At 43.6% G+C, this 17,880-nt stretch overlaps 2 protein-coding genes and 1 pseudogene across 2 annotated transcripts in view; 1 reads left to right on the top strand and 2 right to left on the bottom strand.

Moving 5' to 3' along the window:
* Positions 1–718: 718 nt before the first annotated feature.
* On the bottom strand, positions 719–8,935 carry MRPL44 (mitochondrial ribosomal protein L44). Its single transcript, XM_068968989.1, has 4 exons — positions 8,757–8,935; positions 6,407–6,875; positions 2,344–2,522; positions 719–1,509 (listed from the first exon to the last, which is right to left on the bottom strand). Exons 1-4 carry the CDS (start codon positions 8,933–8,935, stop codon positions 1,338–1,340), a joined length of 999 nt encoding a protein of 332 aa, XP_068825090.1. The 3' UTR covers positions 719–1,337.
* Positions 8,936–9,751: 816 nt separating this feature from the next.
* LOC138077262 (U6 spliceosomal RNA) lies at positions 9,752–9,846 on the bottom strand (annotated as a pseudogene).
* Positions 9,847–15,138: 5,292 nt separating this feature from the next.
* Positions 15,139–17,880, top strand: part of WDFY1 (WD repeat and FYVE domain containing 1) — a 55,858-nt gene continuing 53,116 nt past the window's right edge. Inside the window, exon 1 of the mRNA XM_068967434.1 lies at positions 15,139–15,275. Coding sequence (XP_068823535.1) covers positions 15,139–15,275 — 137 coding nt within the window. The remainder of the gene's footprint in view (positions 15,276–17,880) is intronic.

The following is a 17,880-nucleotide window of genomic DNA, read 5'->3' as shown; positions in this document are numbered from 1 at the left end:
CTCCCAAAAGAAAGGTGAGAGTTTACACTTAACCTAACCAATCCAGCCAACTAGGTAATTCGCAAATTCCTCTTCAAAAGCGGTCTCTGCGTTAGCTGTCATAGCTGTTAAGTCTTTTTTTACCTTGTTTAGTTGCCAAGTCGCATCCAACTCTTTGCGACCCCTAACGTCCACTGGGCTCCTCCATCCCTGGGATTTTCCAGGCAAGAATACTGCAGTGGGTTGCCGTTTCCTTCTCCAGTAAGACCTCCTAGATGATATTAAGTCCACTTTGAAACTGCTTGCTTGAGACTGGTTAGGAGTTTCAAAGATTCTTCATCTTCCTTTACAAAAAGATTTCATGGCAAAAAGTGTACCAGTTTAAACATTTTACCTCTTTTCTATTCTCAACTCCCACTTTTCTTAACTTCTGGGGAGTGACTGTTGGCAGACTGAAACTGAAAATTATTAGTTGCCAAAAAGTTGAAAAGAAATAAAGGGAATTTGCAGTAGGAGGACTACTAAATTGAACACAAAGGATTAAAGAATCAGAAAGACACACTCTTAAGATGTGTCTTCTACTGAATTAAATGTGTTACAATATTTAAGAGCTATGCTTGGGACATGGTTGCTATGATTATGGAATACTAAATTGATAAATACATACTTTATTTTTCCATTAATGTTTTAATCTGCTTTTATTTTAAAAGCATAAAATGTATATCCCCGCCACTCATTTTATAGAAATTAAATAGCTATGAAATTAACCTGCATACAGAATTTTAAACCAAGGCTTCTCTCACCATGGACCACAGGCTCTAAGAACACAGGCTCGGTAGTTGCCATCTAAGTTATCGTAAATGCCTGACTGTTATAATCAGCACCTTACATTTCTTACATAACTCTTATAACTATTTTAGCTGAAACTATACTAGAGAGACAGGGTTCACTATCTGGGTATATCAAATTAAGCTACAATGAAATACATGAAGAATAACTTTTAAAATTGGCATTACAGCAACTTCATGTAAAACATACATTCAAATTATGATACCTTAAAGTCAGAAGGGAATAAAATACACTTAACTGTACAAGTTAAATACAATCATAAGATCAAGAATTTGAGTTAAAATTTCTCAGGAAATACCGGAAGATCAAAAGATTTTTGACAGAACAAAAATGAATAAAAAGAAAATAAAAGAAGTGACCTGATAAACACTTGTTCAATTTTAGGAACTCAGTATGAGGAACAAGACATATTTCTTTACAATTTAAAAAATGTCCAGCTTAGATCATCTTTTGACATTCGTTCGTCACTTGTTTAGCTCACAAGTTTCAGGCTGCACGTCTCTGGCTGGCTAGCTGGCGGCGATGGTCTTTTCTGCTCTCACAGGCTCTTTGGGCCTAGAGTAGTCCCAGGGCTGGCGATTCTCAGTGAACCCGTAGAGTTTCCTAAGTGCCACTCGAGCAGCTTCTTCTTCTGCAACCAGCACTGTCTCCCCAGGGCCTTCTGCAATCAGCTTCTTATCACTAGGAAAAAAAACCCAACAACAGCCTGAAATTACATGGTGCATCATAAAACAAAGCACACAGATCAGGCTTCCCTGGTCTAATTTTGGCAGCAATATTCACCAAAACTATCAGAAATACTGTGCCTTTTCTTGTCTTTCTACCAGCAGTGTAAGAACTGCTGATGAAGGATGCGTTTAAGGCTTGCCAATCTGACAAGCAAGAGCATCTCATTTTGCTTTGCACTTCAATTAAAACTAACGATGAAACATCTTACACCACCATCAATTTTCTCCTTTGCAATGTCTTCCACTGCTTGTATACCTCCGAAGTCCTACATCATAAAAAATTAGCAAAATATTTACCTAAACTTTAAAAGTCAAGTGTAAATATTCACAGTTTACACTTAACACTTCTATCCACCTGAAATCAACCTGAGGCAGGTCAACTGTTACGAAAAAACCTAAAAGTTCTCAGCATGGACTGACTTATTTTGATGGACAACATTCAGCTTCTTTTCAGTTCTAGGCTCAATTGAAACTGTTACAAGTGTGGACTGGGGTTAAATCTCTATTATAAGTCAAATTGTTTTTAAGAAATATTTAGATTAGCAGGATACTCCATGAGATTTCTATAGTAAAAGGTTGGTTAACAAAAGCTACTATTAGCAAACCACAGATTATCTACCTTCCCCTAAGGATGACCAGCAGGAAAGGAAGTAGTTAGTGACTAGATCACCAAGGGAATGAGGTTTTCAAAAAATCCTTTAATGCAATTCGAGGTTTATTAAAGAATTGTGAAAAATCAGTTTTCAAGACTTCTGATGAATATTATGAAGATTAAAATTTTACTAACCAGTATAAGCCAACGAAATACACAGGCAAAGCTGTGGTGCTTCCAGACTGCCTAGTGAGTCTAGATTCAGGAACTGAAATATTCCTTTTCTTCAGTTCTTGTACCAGTAGCCCCATGGGATTTATTATCTTCCACATCTCAAAGAGTTCTTTTCCCGTCATTTGAGTAATTAAGAAGTCCTGCATATAAAAACATAATTTATACATTAAAAAAAAATTAGTATAAGGAAAATAAGGACCATAATTCAAAGTTCACTTTTAACAGAAATTTTAAAATTTAACACGATTAAGAGATATGAGCTAGTATGTATTGGGTTGACCAAAAAAGTTCATTTGGGCTTTTCCATAAGATGTGACAGAATAACCTAAAGAAACTTTTTGGGCAACTCAATATAAAATAAATAAAGTACAAGGGTATGTAGTACAGCAAAGGGAATATGCTCCTCCAGGTTTCTTCCTGGAATGACCTTCCTGAGGCAAATGTCACTTCTGTAAGACTTCCCTAACCCTGCTGGAATTAGTAGTCGCCTCCCCTGAGCTCCCCCTACACCTTACAATACGTGAGGGCACTGTCCACATTCCACTCTCTCTGCCTAGGAGCTGTGAGCAAAGACTGAATCCTATTAAACTCTGGTTCCAGTGCTTGGCACAGTGCCTGGCACACAGGAAACAATACATATTAGGTGAGCAAATGAATGAAGAAAGACCATTCAAACCAGTCAGTTCCACTATGGAGAGTGGCTGTGCTCACACTATACCACCAACACAGTCAGTTCTACTATGGGAGATGTCACAGTTCTTGACTGAGAAGGAAGATATTTGAATTATCTGTCTCTGTGAGGATCTATAATTGGAATTGTCAGCAGAAGCACTAAAATATGGTAAACAAGTATTTCCAAAACAGTCTCACGACTACCCTGCGAAAATTTCAAAATGGTGACCAAAAATTGTTTAGATAGTTCTAAGACTCTACATAAGCTATAGAGATTGCGAGAGAATGGACATCAAGGGAGGACTTTGTTAGAATTTATTTATAAAAAAATATTTAACTGCAGGGGAAAGAGGGGGCAGGTGACGCTTTCCTTTTCACTTCAGGCCTGCTGCTGCTGCTGCTGCTAAGTCACTTTAGTCGTGTCTGACTCTGTGCGACCCCACAGACGGCAGCCCACCAGGTTCTGCCGTCCTTGGGATTCTCCAGACAAGAACACTGGAGTGGGTTGCCATTTCCTTCTCCAAGGCATGAAAGTGAAAAGTGAATGAAATCACTCAGTCGCAACCCCATGGACTGCAGCCCACCAGGCTCCTCCGTCCATGGGATTTTCCAGGCAAGAGTACTGGAGTGGGGTGCCACTGCCTTCTCCTAGAGGGCTTCAAAGGGTCCCCTGGCCTCTGAATGAGGCAATGGACGTTCACTCAACTGGCAGTCAACAAACACTCCCGCTTAAGGCAACAGTGTGGCAGAAGCTACCTGCAGTAATGGGGCCAAAGTCCGCACCTGATGTCAGGGGTATAAAAATCCTTAAGACCTGAGGTGAGATTCACAGCAGGGATGTCATTTTGAAAGGAACCCTATCCAGAAAACTAGAAGCTGACAGCCAACACCCACATGAAGATACATGGTTGTAGGGCTCCAGCTGGGAACAAAATGCTCACTAGTGTCTGTTTTAAACAGTGAGCAGACTCAGAAAGCACTAAACCAGCTTTTGGCCATCAAGTCAAGTAAACACCTTCTGCTTTCCTTTCCTTCTATTTCCCTCAGCTCCATCTCCAGAGGTGTCAGTTAAAAACCTGCTTCCATAAGACAGACAGACATAAGTCCTGGCTGGGAAGTTGGAAGGGAGACCTTAACTCTGAATGAAGTCTGATTGCTGGTTAATGTAAGTATCCTTCTTGATCAAAACGATCAGATCAACTTAGTGTCAATACTAAATTACATAGATTCCAACAATAAGGGAAACTGGTTTAAAACATCTAATTTCAAAGGTCTGAATCAAGACTCTTTTTTTGTGACTTGCAGTGATTGCCTGGACTATCCATTATGTAAGAAAGACCAAAACTCATGTTTTCATCCGAAAGCAAAGAATAAAACTTCTCCCAATTGACAACTTCTAAAAGGACAGTGGAGTTAAATCAAACCAATTACTTACATATTTTAATTACTTCAGTAATTCAGTACTTTAAGTACTTAAGAACTTTAAAATACTTAAGTATTTTAATTACTGGCTAACAAGGAATTTGGTGCACATAATGAAAGTGTTACTTGCTCAGTTGTGTCTGACTGTTTGCAACCCCATGCACTGTATCCTGCCAGGTTCCTCTGTCCATGAGATTTTTCAGCCAAGAATACTGGAGTGGGTAGCCATGCTGATCCAGGGATTGAACCTGGGTCTCCTGCATTGCAGGGGGATTCTTTACTGTCTGAGCCATCAGCAAAGCCCATAACAGGGGACTCAGAAATAGAAGACTGTATTACCCAGAAGAGCAGAACAGCAGCTGGTACTTAAGTAAGGAGCTGCCAAGCCACACTAGGCCCTCCAGCAGTGTCCTTTGGACTCATTCACTCACTAAACATCTGAGCCTCTACTGTGCAGGCACTACCCTTGTCCCTTAGGATGTAAAGCTAAAAACATGGCTTGCAGTCCTGCCATGAGGTAAACACTAAATTTAATATTTAATTCACCTCTAATTATTTAAGAATATTTAAGATACTATCATAAAAATAATTAAGATACTATCATAAAAAGCTTTTTTTTAGAAAAGGCAGAGGAACCAGAGATCAAATTGCCAACATCTGTTGGATCATTGAAAAAGCAAGGGAGTTCCAGAAAAACATCTACTTCTGCTTTATTGACTATGCCAAAGCCTTTGATTGTGTGTATCACAACAAACTGGAAAATTCTTAAGGAGATGGGAATATCAGACCACCTGACCTGCCTCCTGAGAAATCTGTATGCAGGTAAGGAAGAAACAATTAGAACTGGACATGGAACAACAGACTGATTCCAAATAGGAAAAGGAGTATGTCAAGGCTGTATATTGTCACCCTGCTTATTTAATTTACATGCAGAGTACATCATTTGAAATGCTGGGCTGGATGAAGTACAAGCTAGAATCAAGATTGCAGGGAGAAATATCAATAACCTCAGATATGCAGATGACACCACCCTAATGCCAGAAAGTGAAGACGAACTAAAGAGCCTCTTGATTAAAGTGAAAGAGGAGAGTGAAAAAGTTGGCCTGAGGCTCAACATACAGAAAACTAGGATCATGGCATCTGGTTCCATCACTTCATGGCGAAGATGGGGAGACAGTGGAAACAATGACAGACTATTTTTTTGGACTCCAAAATCACTGCAGATGGTGACTGCTGCCATGAAATTAAAAGATGCTTGCTCCTTGGAAGAAAAGATATGACCAACCTAGACAGCATATTAAAAAACAGTAATTTGCCAACAAAGGTCCATCTAGTTAAGGCTATGGTTTTTCTAGTAGTCATGTATGGATATGAGAGGTGGACTATACAGAAAGCTGAGCACTGAAGAATGATGCTTTTGAACTGTGGTGTTGGAAAAGACTCTTGAAGGTCCCTTGGACTGCAAGGAGATCCAACCAGTCCATCCTAGGAAATCAATCCTGAATATTCATTGGAAGGACTGAATGCTAAAGCTGAAACTCCAATACTTTGGCCACCTGATGCCAAGAACTGACTCCTTGGAAAAGACCTGATGCTGGGAAAAACTGAAGGCAGGAGGAGAACGGGATGACAGAGGATGAGATGGCTGGATGGCATCACCATCTCAATGGACATGAGTTTGAGTAAACTCCAGGAGTTGGTGATGGATAGGGAGGCCTGGCATGCTGCAGTCCATGGAGTCGCAAAGAGTCGGACACAACTGAGTGACTGAACTGAACTGATAAAAAGCTTTAGGTCTTTCTCAGTTTGGATCAGGAGAAAAATTCACATGTAACCTGCCAAGGTCATAGTGCAAAGAAGTAAAGTACAAAAAGAAATTTTTCTTTCTACCTCAAGCATGTTCCAGCACGTGCAGCTAACAATCACCTACCCTGATGAAGAGTGCAGTCCTCTCGGGTCCACTGCTCCGTAGCAGGGCTCCAATCACTGCAAAGAAAGTCTGCCGTAACACAGCTGGGGGGACAGGGAAGTCCGCACTCAATGTCAACTGCTCCACTGCCAAGTTTCTAGCCACGTGACACACAACTTCCTCACCAGTGAGATAGTCAACCAGACTTTTAACGCCTTCAGTGGGCAAGTCTGGGAAAGCGTCCGCAAAAAATTGCGTGAGGCATGTCTGTGAAAAAGATGTCCCTTGTTCAGATAGTTCTTGATTATCTTTGAGGTTCAGAAGAACAGCTTCCTTCTCTATTCCAAGTTTTTGGCGTTTGGCCTCCTCGCTTTTAATATAGCAGCTATTAACAAATGCAGTTTTGAGAAGATCTAATGAAAAAGTTTCCTGTAACCGAGGGCCAAATGCTTGTATTTCAGCATGGTAATCCCAATTGGGCTTCTCCGAACTGAAAATGTAAAACACAAGACAGTAAGAGATAATAAAGAGAACAAGATGTTGCTGTGAAGCAAACATTTCTCATTGTGATACAATTTTATTTAATTATATAAAGAAAATTTTAAAAGACTGAGCTTAATTCCAGAATCTGATTTTCTAAAAATTAAAACTTAAGTCAGATGATTACTTGTGGTCCTTTGCTGGATTAACTGTCCCTCTGAGTCAACTGCCACATCAAAGCAGTTCATCAACAGAGACTAAGACCTTATCCTCACTTTTAGGTTCTACTGTTATAACCATGGAACTATGCTTTATACTCACACATGAAACAGAAATTATAATTTCATATGTTCAAGTCATAAACACTAAGTATGTTATATTTATCTTGTATTTTATTGTTTTAAGATTTGGAAGCATTCATTAAAAATTAGCAATAAAATCTAGTGTCAATTGCTAATTTTCAATGAATGCTTCCAAATCTTAAAACAATAAAATACAATATTGTAAGTAGGTTAAAACTTCACAATCATTCTCAAGAACGACTAAAAGGTCTTTTAAAAACTAAAGACAATAAACCAAAAATAAAACCCTCAAGTAAAAAAGGGCTGCAAAGCATAAAGATCTGGGTTGTAAGTCATTAAGATATATATAATCTATATAATATATAAAGTTTCTAACAACTATAAAAGCCTAAAATGACTAACCTCACTATAACCAAATGTAGATTAAGAAGGAACACTATTTTACTATTGTTTTTAGGAAAAAACTTAATATTCTGTGTTGAAAAAATATAGAACTATGAACATATATATTCCTACCAAGTGTATAAACTACATCGGCTTTTTGGGGGGAAGGGCAATATTAAAATAGCTATCGATTTTCATACTAAATTTCCAAAGGAGCAATAACTTCAAAGCTATTCGGTGTTACATCGGTTGTTACAGCAACAGTAACTCAAACACCCGTCAAACGGAGCCATCAAAGAGCGAGGTGCATCTATTTGTACCACCACGACACAGGTCAAAGAAACATTATTTTAAAAAAAAAATGCAAAACCTCACGTATAAGGGGATCTTTTCTGGAGTTATATGAAGATCTGAGGGTCTTCCTACCAGACTTTCCTCTAGCAGAACAAGATTAATTATGGCAAAAACCTAAAGCCAAGCTGTTTTCCCTTTCCTCTGGACAGTGGACTTGTCATTGTGTACTTTTTTCCTTGCCCTATATCGCAATACTGTTTTGTGCTTTCCTCCCTCTTGTCCGTACCCAAGGAATTCTGAGGCAGCAATACAAAGCAGGGGCTAAAACACGCAAGCCCGGTATAGGTTACCCTCCAGCTGGCCTTATTTCTCACAAGTCTCAGTCTGCTGCTGCTGCTGCTGCTAAGTCGCTTCAGTCGTGTCCGACTCTGTGCAACCCCACTGACGGCAGCCCACCGGGCTCCCCCATCCCTGGGATTCTCTAGGCAAAAATACTGGAGTGGGTTGCCATTTCCTTCTCCAATGCATGAAAGTGAAAAGTCAAAGTGAAGTCGCTCAGTCGTGTTCGACTCTTAGCGACCCCGTGGACTGCAGCCTACCAGGCTCCTCCGTCCATGAGATTTTCCAAGCAAGAGTACTGGAGTGGGGTGCCATTGCCTTCTCCTACAGGATTCCAAATGGGAGTTCCAAGAGCGTCGGGGGCAGCCATGCGCCCAGCTCCTCAGCAGAAATGCATGCCCTTTGCCTCCGCCACGCGTCCACGACCCGTGGGAGTCTCTATCGCACAACCAGGGTCAAGCCAGGAGCAAACGAGCGATGAGCATCCCTACCCGCCACCCGGCCGAAGCCGCGGGGGAGCGCGCCCCGGCTCCAGGACCGCCACCCCTATCCTCTTCCCCGGTGGCTCCTACCGGCGCACCGGCGGCGGCGGGCACCGGAGCAGGCGCCACCGCTCTAACTCCTTCTGGAACCGGAAAGCGGCGCGGAATCCCTTCTTCACTCCCCGAACCGGCGGAGCGAGAGTGGGGCCGGCCGTGGCCAGGAGGCAATGGGGACCTCGCAGCAGCAGCTTCGTCAGGCCGGATGCCATTGCACCGGAGAAAGCAATGGAGGGCGGAAAAAGGAGAGCCGGAGCAGTGTCGCAGTAACACAGTTCCCCCGGAAACCAGGCGAGGCGGGGGCTGAGCCAGCGCCCGGTGGGTGGGGGCCGGTAGGGGTGTTTTAGTGGGCATGCGCAAACGTTGTTTTTTGTTGTGTTATTTTGTTTTGTTTTGTTTTGTTTATTTCCTTCAGTTAAGTGCAGTGGCTCAGTGGTGTCTGGCTCTTTGCCATCCAACCATCTCATCCTCTGTCGTCCTCTTCTCCTGCCTTCAATCTTTCCCAGCATCAGGTTCTTTTCCAATGAGTCAGTTCTTTGCATCAGGTGGCCAAGGTATTGGAGCTTAAGTTTCAGCATCAGTAGTTCCAGTGAATATTCAGGGTTGATTTTTTTTGCAGGATTGACTAGTTGAATCTCCTTGCTGTCCAAGGGACTCTCAAGACTCTTCCAACACCACAGTTCAAAAGCGTCAGTTCTTCAACATTCAGTCTTCTTTCTGGTCCAACTCTCACATCCATACATGACTACTGAAAAAACTATAGCTTTGACTAGACGGACCTTTGTCGGCAAATTAACGTCTCTGGTTTTTAATATGTTGTCTAGTTGGTCATAGCTTTTCTTCCAAGGAGCAAGCGTCTTTTCATTTAATGGGTGTAGTCATTATCCACGGTGATTTTGGAGCCCAAGAAAAAGAAAATCTGCCACTGTTTTCATTTTTTCCCCATCTGTTTGCCATGAAGTGATGGGACAGGATGCCATGATCTGTTATTTTAATGTTGAGGTTTTTTGTTTTTGTTTTTGTTTTTTTTTAATATGGAATGCTTCACAAATTTGCATATCATCCTTGTGCAGGGGCCGTGCTAACCTCTGTATCGTTCCAGTTTTAGCATATGTGCTGACGCGAGCTGGAATGTTGAGTTTTAAGTGGTTTTTTTGCTCTCCTCTTTCAGTTTCATCAAGAGGCTCTTTAGTTCCTCTTCGCTTCCTGGCATTAGGGTGGTGTCATCTGCGTATCTGAGGTTATTGATATTTCTTCCCACAATCTTGATTCTAGCTTGTGCTTCATCCAGCTTGGCATTTCAAATGATGTACTCTCCGTGGAAGTTAAATAAGCAGGGTGACAATATCCAGCCTTGACGTACTCCTTTCTCAATTTGGAACCAGACCGTTGTTCCATGTCCAGTTCTAACTGTTGCTTGTTGACGTGCGTACAGATTTCTCAGGAGGCAAGTCAGGTGGTCTGGTATTCCCATCTCTTTAAGAATTTTCCAAAGTTTTTTGTGATCCACACAGTGAAAGGCTTTAGTGTTATCAGTGAAGCAGAAGTAGATGTTTTTCTGGAATTCTCTTGCTTTTTCAATGATCCAACAGATGTTGGCACTTTGATCTCTGGTAATTTGACCTTTTTTTTTCCTACTTGGGCATTAATTACTCTTGGGTGTACAGAGCTTCATGGGCTTTGGGATCCAGAAATTTCTGGAAGAAGTTGCTTCATCTTGTCAGTTGCTCTTGTTCCTTCTGTCCTAATTAAAGTAAGACAAGCTGTTTCATGTTTAAAGAAAACACTTAAATTCTCAAAAAGAAAATACTTCTTATCAAGGCGTAATCTTAAAGAGTTCAAGACCATGAATCTAGCAGCTGTTTATAGACAAATATTTACCTGGCATGTCTCCAGAATCCTTCCTTTTAGGAGCCCTAGACTAAGAGATTATTGAATCCAAAATAAACATTTTTATTTAAAAACAATCTAAGTACAAACTGTTTTACAGCAAAAGGGGGAGGAGGATGGGAAAAATAGGTCAAAATGGGAACAGTGGATTTATGTCATTTTTTTTTCTTTATCTTTCACTCTTTAGCAATATCATCATATTGCTTTCTTTCTTGTTCAGTCACTCAATCAGATCCAACTCTTTGCCCCCTTATGGACTGCAGCACATCAGGCTTCCCAGTCCTTCACCATCTCCTGGAGTTTGCTAAAATCATGTCCATCGAGTAGGAAATGCCATCCAACCATCTCATCCTCTGTCGTCCCCTTCTCCTCCTGCCTTCGATCTTTCCCAGCATCAGGGTCTTTTTCAATGAGTCGGTTCTTCACATAAGGTGGCCAAAGTATTGAAGCTTCAGTTTCAGCATCAGTCCTTCCAATGAATATTGCTTTCTTACCAAACTGTTAATTTATTTTTTAAACTTAATATTAAGTCACGAAAGAAGACTGTCTGAATCCTCAAGTTTTGAACTGCCCACAAAACATGTAGATATTGAAAGAGCACCTCTTTCTGTGATCTCTCTGCTTGTTAATGGCATCCCCCGTAGTCACCCAGGTTGGACTGCTATGTCTTCAGTTGTTCCTATTTCCACAAATACCCTCTTTTGTCCAGGTGGCAAGTCTTCTTTCAGTTTATTTCCATAGGAGCTACCTGATGGCTAGCCTACCCCTCTCCCAGGTTATTGTAGTCAGCCTCTACTGTAATCAATCTTCTTTCCTTTCTTCCTGGACACATCTCACCTACATTCACCTCCCTGAAAACTGGTTCATAACAATGTACAGGAGGTGGTGACCAAAACCATCCCAAAGCATGCTATGACTTATCTCAAGAATCTCTAGTGTTAGGGTCTGGCAAAGATTCTCCTTGACCAAACTTCAGCCTGGCTTCTCTAAGCCCTCTTCTCAGCAAGGCTTCCACCTCAGACTCCAGTCTGCCCCATTGACAGGCCTGCATCACAGTTTTAGCAATAAAGTTAAGTCAGTTTAGAGAGGCTCCTCCAACCCAATGTCTGACTATCCTTGATATCTTATCAAATTCATAAACCTTACTATCCTCCAGTTATGTCTGATCACCCTTGCCTGCCTTTTGTAAGAATTTTGTCAACTTAGTTTAGGCAGAATCGCTTAGTACCCCTAATGTTTCCTCCTAGTACTTTTCTAGCCACTCACCTCTACCTCTCCTCAGTTTTAAATCCCCACTTCAGTTCAGTTCAGTCTCTCAGTTATATCCAACTCTTTGCGACCCCATGGACTGCAGCAGAGCAGGTTTCCCTGTCCATCACCAATGCCTGGAGCTTGCTTAAAGTCATGTCCATTGCGTCGGTGATGCCATCCAAGTATCTCAGCCTCTGTTCTCTTCTCTTCCTGCCTTCAACCTTTCCCAGCATCAGGGTCTTTTCCAAAGAGTCAGTTCTTCGCATCAGGTGGCCAAAGTATTGGAGCTTCAGCAGCAGTCCTTCCAATGTATATTCAGGACTGATTTCCTTTAGGATTGACTGGTTTGAACTCTTTGCAGTCCAAGGGACCCTCAAGAGTCTTATCCAACACCATAGTTCAAAAATCACCACTTGTCCATGCTGTATTGGAAACTGAGCCCAGTTCTATGCTGCTGTCTCTTTCCCCCTATTTTTAGGGGAATAGTTCCTAAATAGAATGTATTAACTACTGTCCAGCTCTCATTTTTCTTTGACAGGTCATACAACTCAGTTCAGAGCTCTTAGCTTAACCTATCAAGAAGAAGAATCTGAATGGTTCATTCCCGTTTGTAAAAGGGTCATGTATGGATGTGAGAGTTGGACTGTGAAGAAAGCTGAGCGCTGAAGAATTGATGCTTTTGAACTGTGGTGTTGGAGAAGACTCTTGAGAGTCCCTTGGAGACTCCAACCAGTCCATTCTGAAGGAGATCAGCCCTGGGATTTCTTTGGAAGGAATGATGCTAAAGCTGAAACTCCAGTACTTTGGTCACCTCATGCGAAGAGTTGACTCATTGGAAAAGACTCTGATGCTGGGAGGGATTGGGGGCAGGAGGAGAAGGGGACGACAGAGGATGAGATGGCTGGATGGCATCACTGACTCGATGGACGTGAGTCTGAGTGAACTCCGGGAGTTGGTGCTGGACAGGGAGGCCTGGCGTGCTGGGATTCATGGGGTCACAAAGGCTCGGACACAACTGAGCGACTGGACTGAACCGATGGGGAGGGAGAGAAGGAAAGAGGGATATGACACATACGGCAAAACAAGCTGATGTATTTCTGGGTGAAGCAAGTTCTCCAGAAGAGGTGAGAGGGGATTATGATTGGGCTTTGTGTTACACTGCATGTGAAATACTGAAAATTCATGGACTATCATTCAAATAAATTGAAAGCACAAGGAACTGTTATTTTTGCAGTATTTCATTAACTGAGAGAAATACTCAAATAAATGATCTACTAATATAGTTGGAGAGAGGAGTATTAAAGAAAACGGGGGACCACAGTTTTTTGTTTATAGAAAAAGGCTCGAGTCACTGACCTTTCCTGAGTTCCAAAGAGTAGTTACTAATTAGGGGAGTGAGGGAACACAGAAACAGAGGAAAAGCAGTCAGCAAGAAAAGTAACAATAGCTTAAATGATAGTTCAGTGGTAACGGTCCTTGTTTCTCCTCAAGGGAGAGTCTAGCAATCTGATGCATATCTTTGAGTTGTTTTGCAGAAACTAAGACCCCCGCCACCCAGGTGGAGAATGGTGACTACAGTACAAAAGTACATGTACCCTAGACAAGTGAGAACCAGAAGGTTGATGATTAAAATTCTAAACATAGACAATCACCACCAAGCAACCAGAAGAAAGTCATGAGTCGCAACCCTTACCCCAAATGTTGCCTTTAAAACCTTCCCTGAAAGCCATTCTAAGAATTGGCTCTTTTGAGCATGAGCTGCCTGTTCTCCTTGCTTCTCTTATGCAGCTGCTTAGTCATGTTTTTTGTTTTTTGTTTTTTTTTTCTTTTGTGAACCCCACATACTGTAGCCTACCAGGCTCCTCTGTCCATGAAATTCTCCAGGCAAGAATACTGGAGTGGGTAGCCATTCCCTTTTCCAGGGGAATCTTCCCTACCCAGAGATCAAACCTGGGTCTCCTGTGTTGCAGGTAGATTCTTCACTGTTTGGGCCATCAGGGAAGTCACCCTGCAAATAAATGCTGACTTTCCTTCACTACAGTGTGGTGTCAGTAGCTTTGCTGTGCATGGGGCTAACGGATCCAAATTTGGTTCAGCAATATTTATGCTCCACAGATACTAGCTGTGAGCACCCAACCAGCTCCTAGCAACACCCAAGTCTGGCTGACAGTGCCAGGCCAACTCCTAGAAGTCAAGGGCTGCTTTTTTTTTTTTTTTTTCATAGCTTTGTGACCTTAAACAAGTGATTCAACTTCTCCATGGTTCAGTTTTCTCTTTTCCAAAGTGAGACTGCGAGAGCACTTACCTCTTCACCTCTTAAATTGTTATCTGGACGAAGATAACCCATGTAAAAAAGCTATGGTTTTTCCAGTAGTCATGTATGGATGTGAGAGTTGGACTATAAAGAAAGCTGAGGCCAAAGAATTAATGCTTTTAAACTGTGGTGTTGGAGGAGAGTCTTGAGAGTCCCTTGAACTGCAAGATCAAACCAGTCAATCCTAAAGGAAATCAATCATGAATATTCATTGGAAAGACTGATGCTGAAGCTGAAGCTCCAATACTTTGGCCACCTGATGCGAAGAGCTGCTGCGTTGGAAAAGACCCTGATGTTGAGAAAGATTGAAGGCAGGAGGAGAAGGGGACGACAAAGGATGAGATGGATGGTATCACCGACTGGATACATGAGTTTGAGCAATCTCCGGGAGTTGGTGATGGACAGGGAAGGCTGGCGTGTTGCAGTCCGTGGGGTCGCAAAGAGTCGTACACGACTGAGCGACTGAACTGACTGAACCCAAAAAAGATTTTAGGATCGTGCTTGGTATATAGTCGCCACTCAATGAGTGCCTTTCAAAGATTCTAAATTGCATTCTTATTTTTCGCACTTTAACATGTTTGGAATGGAGGTGTGGTCCAAACAAAGGCTTCTTAGAATGAATACAGTATAGTATTGTTATTTTCGATAGGTTCTAGTTTGAGGGACAATTCCTCTTCACCGCCAACTGCTCAATCCATTCCTGGATCCATGAGTTTCCTTTTCGAACTTCGTAACCTCTCCCACTCTCACGCGAACCCTTTACAGGCCTCTCCTGGCTACGTAATTTTTTAGCTGCGTGGCTTCCTCAGCCAATACGGTAAGCGGCGGAAGCACTCGAGAGCTTACGGCGGCGCGGCACCCACACGGCCTAAGGAGCCGGAGCGAAACCCAACTGGTCCCCGCCCGCCCGCAGTCAGCTGATGGGCCGACCGTCGCGGAGACCGCCGCCGCCGCTCGAACATGGCGGCCGAGATTCACTCCAGGCCGCAGAGCAGCCGCCCGGTGCTGCTGAGCAAGATCGAGGGGCACCAGGACGCCGTCACGGCCGCACTGCTTATCCCCAAGGAGGACGGAGTGATCACGGCCAGCGAGGACAGGTAGTGCCGGCGGCTGGTGCGCGGCGGGGCCGAGGCGCGACGAGGGCGGCCCGGATTCCACCGGCGCCCGGGTGTGGGGCCGTGGGGGTCGCCAGCCTTGGCTCTCTCCGCGTGGGGGCGTCCACGGTTCCCGGGTCCCGCGGCCCGTCCTCCCCTGCCAGCCCGTCTTGGTCGCCGGGACCCCCTCCCTCGAGTTCCCGCCTGTGGGGTCCTCCAGTCTCGACCCGCCGCCGCGCCTCTCTGGTCCCAGACCCCAGTGCGTGCTTCGCACCTCACCTGTCCCAACCCCCGGCCACTGCGCTCCCCCAGCCCGAGACCCTCATCCCCGCCGCGCCCCTCCGGTCCGAGACCCCCCACGGTATGCTCTTCGAGCCCGGGACCCCCGCCCCCCTCAACTCTCCTTTGCCCAGAGCTGGAAGCGTCCTCTCCGCGGTCCGTTCCAAGCCGCCTTCTCTGGGAGCCAGGACTGGCCTCCGGTTCCCGCGGGACCGGGTGCCAGGGAACCCTTTCTTTCAACAAACCTCCCGGGGCTTCAGCACTCTTCTGCCCTACGCTGGGGTTTACACCTCTCTTTGGCGCTCACCACGTCTCCACTTTTCCACAGCTGTTAGAACCACCTGAATTGTTATTTACAAAACAATGTTTGTTTGTTTGTTTTTCCCTTAAAGTGACTCACTTAAGAAAAGACTAAGAATAATAAAAATACTTTTATTTTTAAAGAAATTTGATATTTCCACTGTTAATGGAAAACCAGTTATCCCTTGCCATAAAAAATTGATGTCTAAAACGTTCATCTCTGTGCACCTAAAGTCAGCTCTTGTCTTGTTAACAGGGCGTCTTGCCCATCATACTTTGGGAAACACTGATCAGATGCGATTTTCTCATTCGCCCCAAGAGGAAACTGAGGTTCGTGGAAAGAAAGGCACAGAGATACTGGTGACGCCAGAAATGCACCCCAAGATTCCCCAGTCCAGCTCTCTGGTCTTTCCAGGGTTTTGTGATTGGTTGGGAGAAAGGTTATTTGTGTTGTAACTTTAGCGTTTTGTAAACCCTTAAAAGTTTCAAAGGTTAGTGGCTCTACTGTGGGAATTTGGAGGAAAAGAGTGATGTTTTTGAGAGAAACTGTGTTTCCTTGCTGCAGTGAGTGTTTTTAAACGGTGGTATTGCAAAAGTGGAAAGTCTGGAAGAAGGAAGGTTCTGCTGTTTTGTTAAAGTGGGAGGCACAGTACAGCCTTTTGTCGTCTAGTTTTTGAAGTCGGTAGTTTTGAGGGCCTGTTACCATCGAGAAGGGGAAACCCGAAACCCCCAGCGCGTATTTGACCTTTGTGTTTTGCTTTTGAGTGAGTTTGTTGTGAGCGAGCAATTTAGAGTAACTGACCGCCAACGAGGTGGAGAGTGATTGGTTAAACCTGGATGTGGGTGTGTCACCAGGAAGGAGTGGGAGACAGCGGGGTGCCTGAGCCACAGGGAGAAGTTGTTCTTGTTCAGTTGCTAAGTCTCATGTCCTTCTCAGGGAGAAGAGGGAACTGTTTAAAAAAAAAGACAAAAGACAGAAAAATGATATTTGCATGATATGAACATAGATGGAGACATCAGTTTATAAAAGTTAGCTGTCTTTGTTCAGTAAAATATTTTAGTCATGACTCATGTGTGTTGGGTAAGTTGCTGAGTATTTGCGATTACTGGCCAGGAGCAGTGTTGATCAATGTTTTATGGAAAGTGATTACTTAGCTGCTCTGGGACTGAAGTGTTCCGGGAGACACTTTCATGGGGGCACAGCAGGGTCCTGGCAGAGGACTGTATCAGGTAGGGGGTTGGGGCCTTGGGTTTCTAATTTGTGTTTCAGGCCCATGGAACTTTCTGGGAGGCACGACACTCGTTGAAGCAGGCTCTACACTTTATGAGATTTATGAAAGCATATGGCTATGAGGTTTTTTTGTTGTTGGATATGGTGGTTTGTTTTCACATTGTCATAAGTCTGTGTCATATTCTTCAATCGTTTGTTTATTCACTCATTTATAGATTTAGAAATAATCTCCTTATTGAGTGCCAGGCTCTAGACAGAACAAGGAGCAAAAGTCACAGCACTTGCCCTTATATAACTTCTGATTCATGATTTTATGGCCCCCGCCCGACCTGATAGAACCAGCCGGGAAATAGAACACTGACCACCGTTTATCATCAAACAAGCATTTATTGGGCACTTACTGTGTGTCAGGCCTGTCTTAAATCTGTGGGTAGAAAACACGGACGCTGAAATTGATGTTCCCAAAGGGCTGGATGGTGTGTTGAAGAGATGGCCCTGTGCTCTCCCACTCCCTGGGTGCTGGGGAGATACAGGGGACGGAGGGTCCTTGGGTGACCGCTGGGTTTCAAGAAAAGCCTCCTGGAAGAGATATCACTAGTGGAAGGAGTGGTCTCTGTGACCCTGGTCCAGGCAGAGGGAAATCGCAGGAGGGAATCGCAGGCGGTACAGAACAATGGTTATTTCTAGATGCCCAGAGCAGAAAGTGTACTGAGAGCTGGAAGGCCCAGTGTCCAGTTATAGAAGGATCTTCCTTGTGTGCCACTGTTAAGATTTGGACTTCAGTTTGCGAGCAGTGGG

Source organism: Capricornis sumatraensis, chromosome 3 (assembly GCF_032405125.1).
Source record: "Capricornis sumatraensis isolate serow.1 chromosome 3, serow.2, whole genome shotgun sequence".
Classification (NCBI taxonomy): Eukaryota; Metazoa; Chordata; class Mammalia; order Artiodactyla; family Bovidae; genus Capricornis; species Capricornis sumatraensis.
This window is presented reverse-complemented; position numbering and strand designations above follow the sequence as displayed.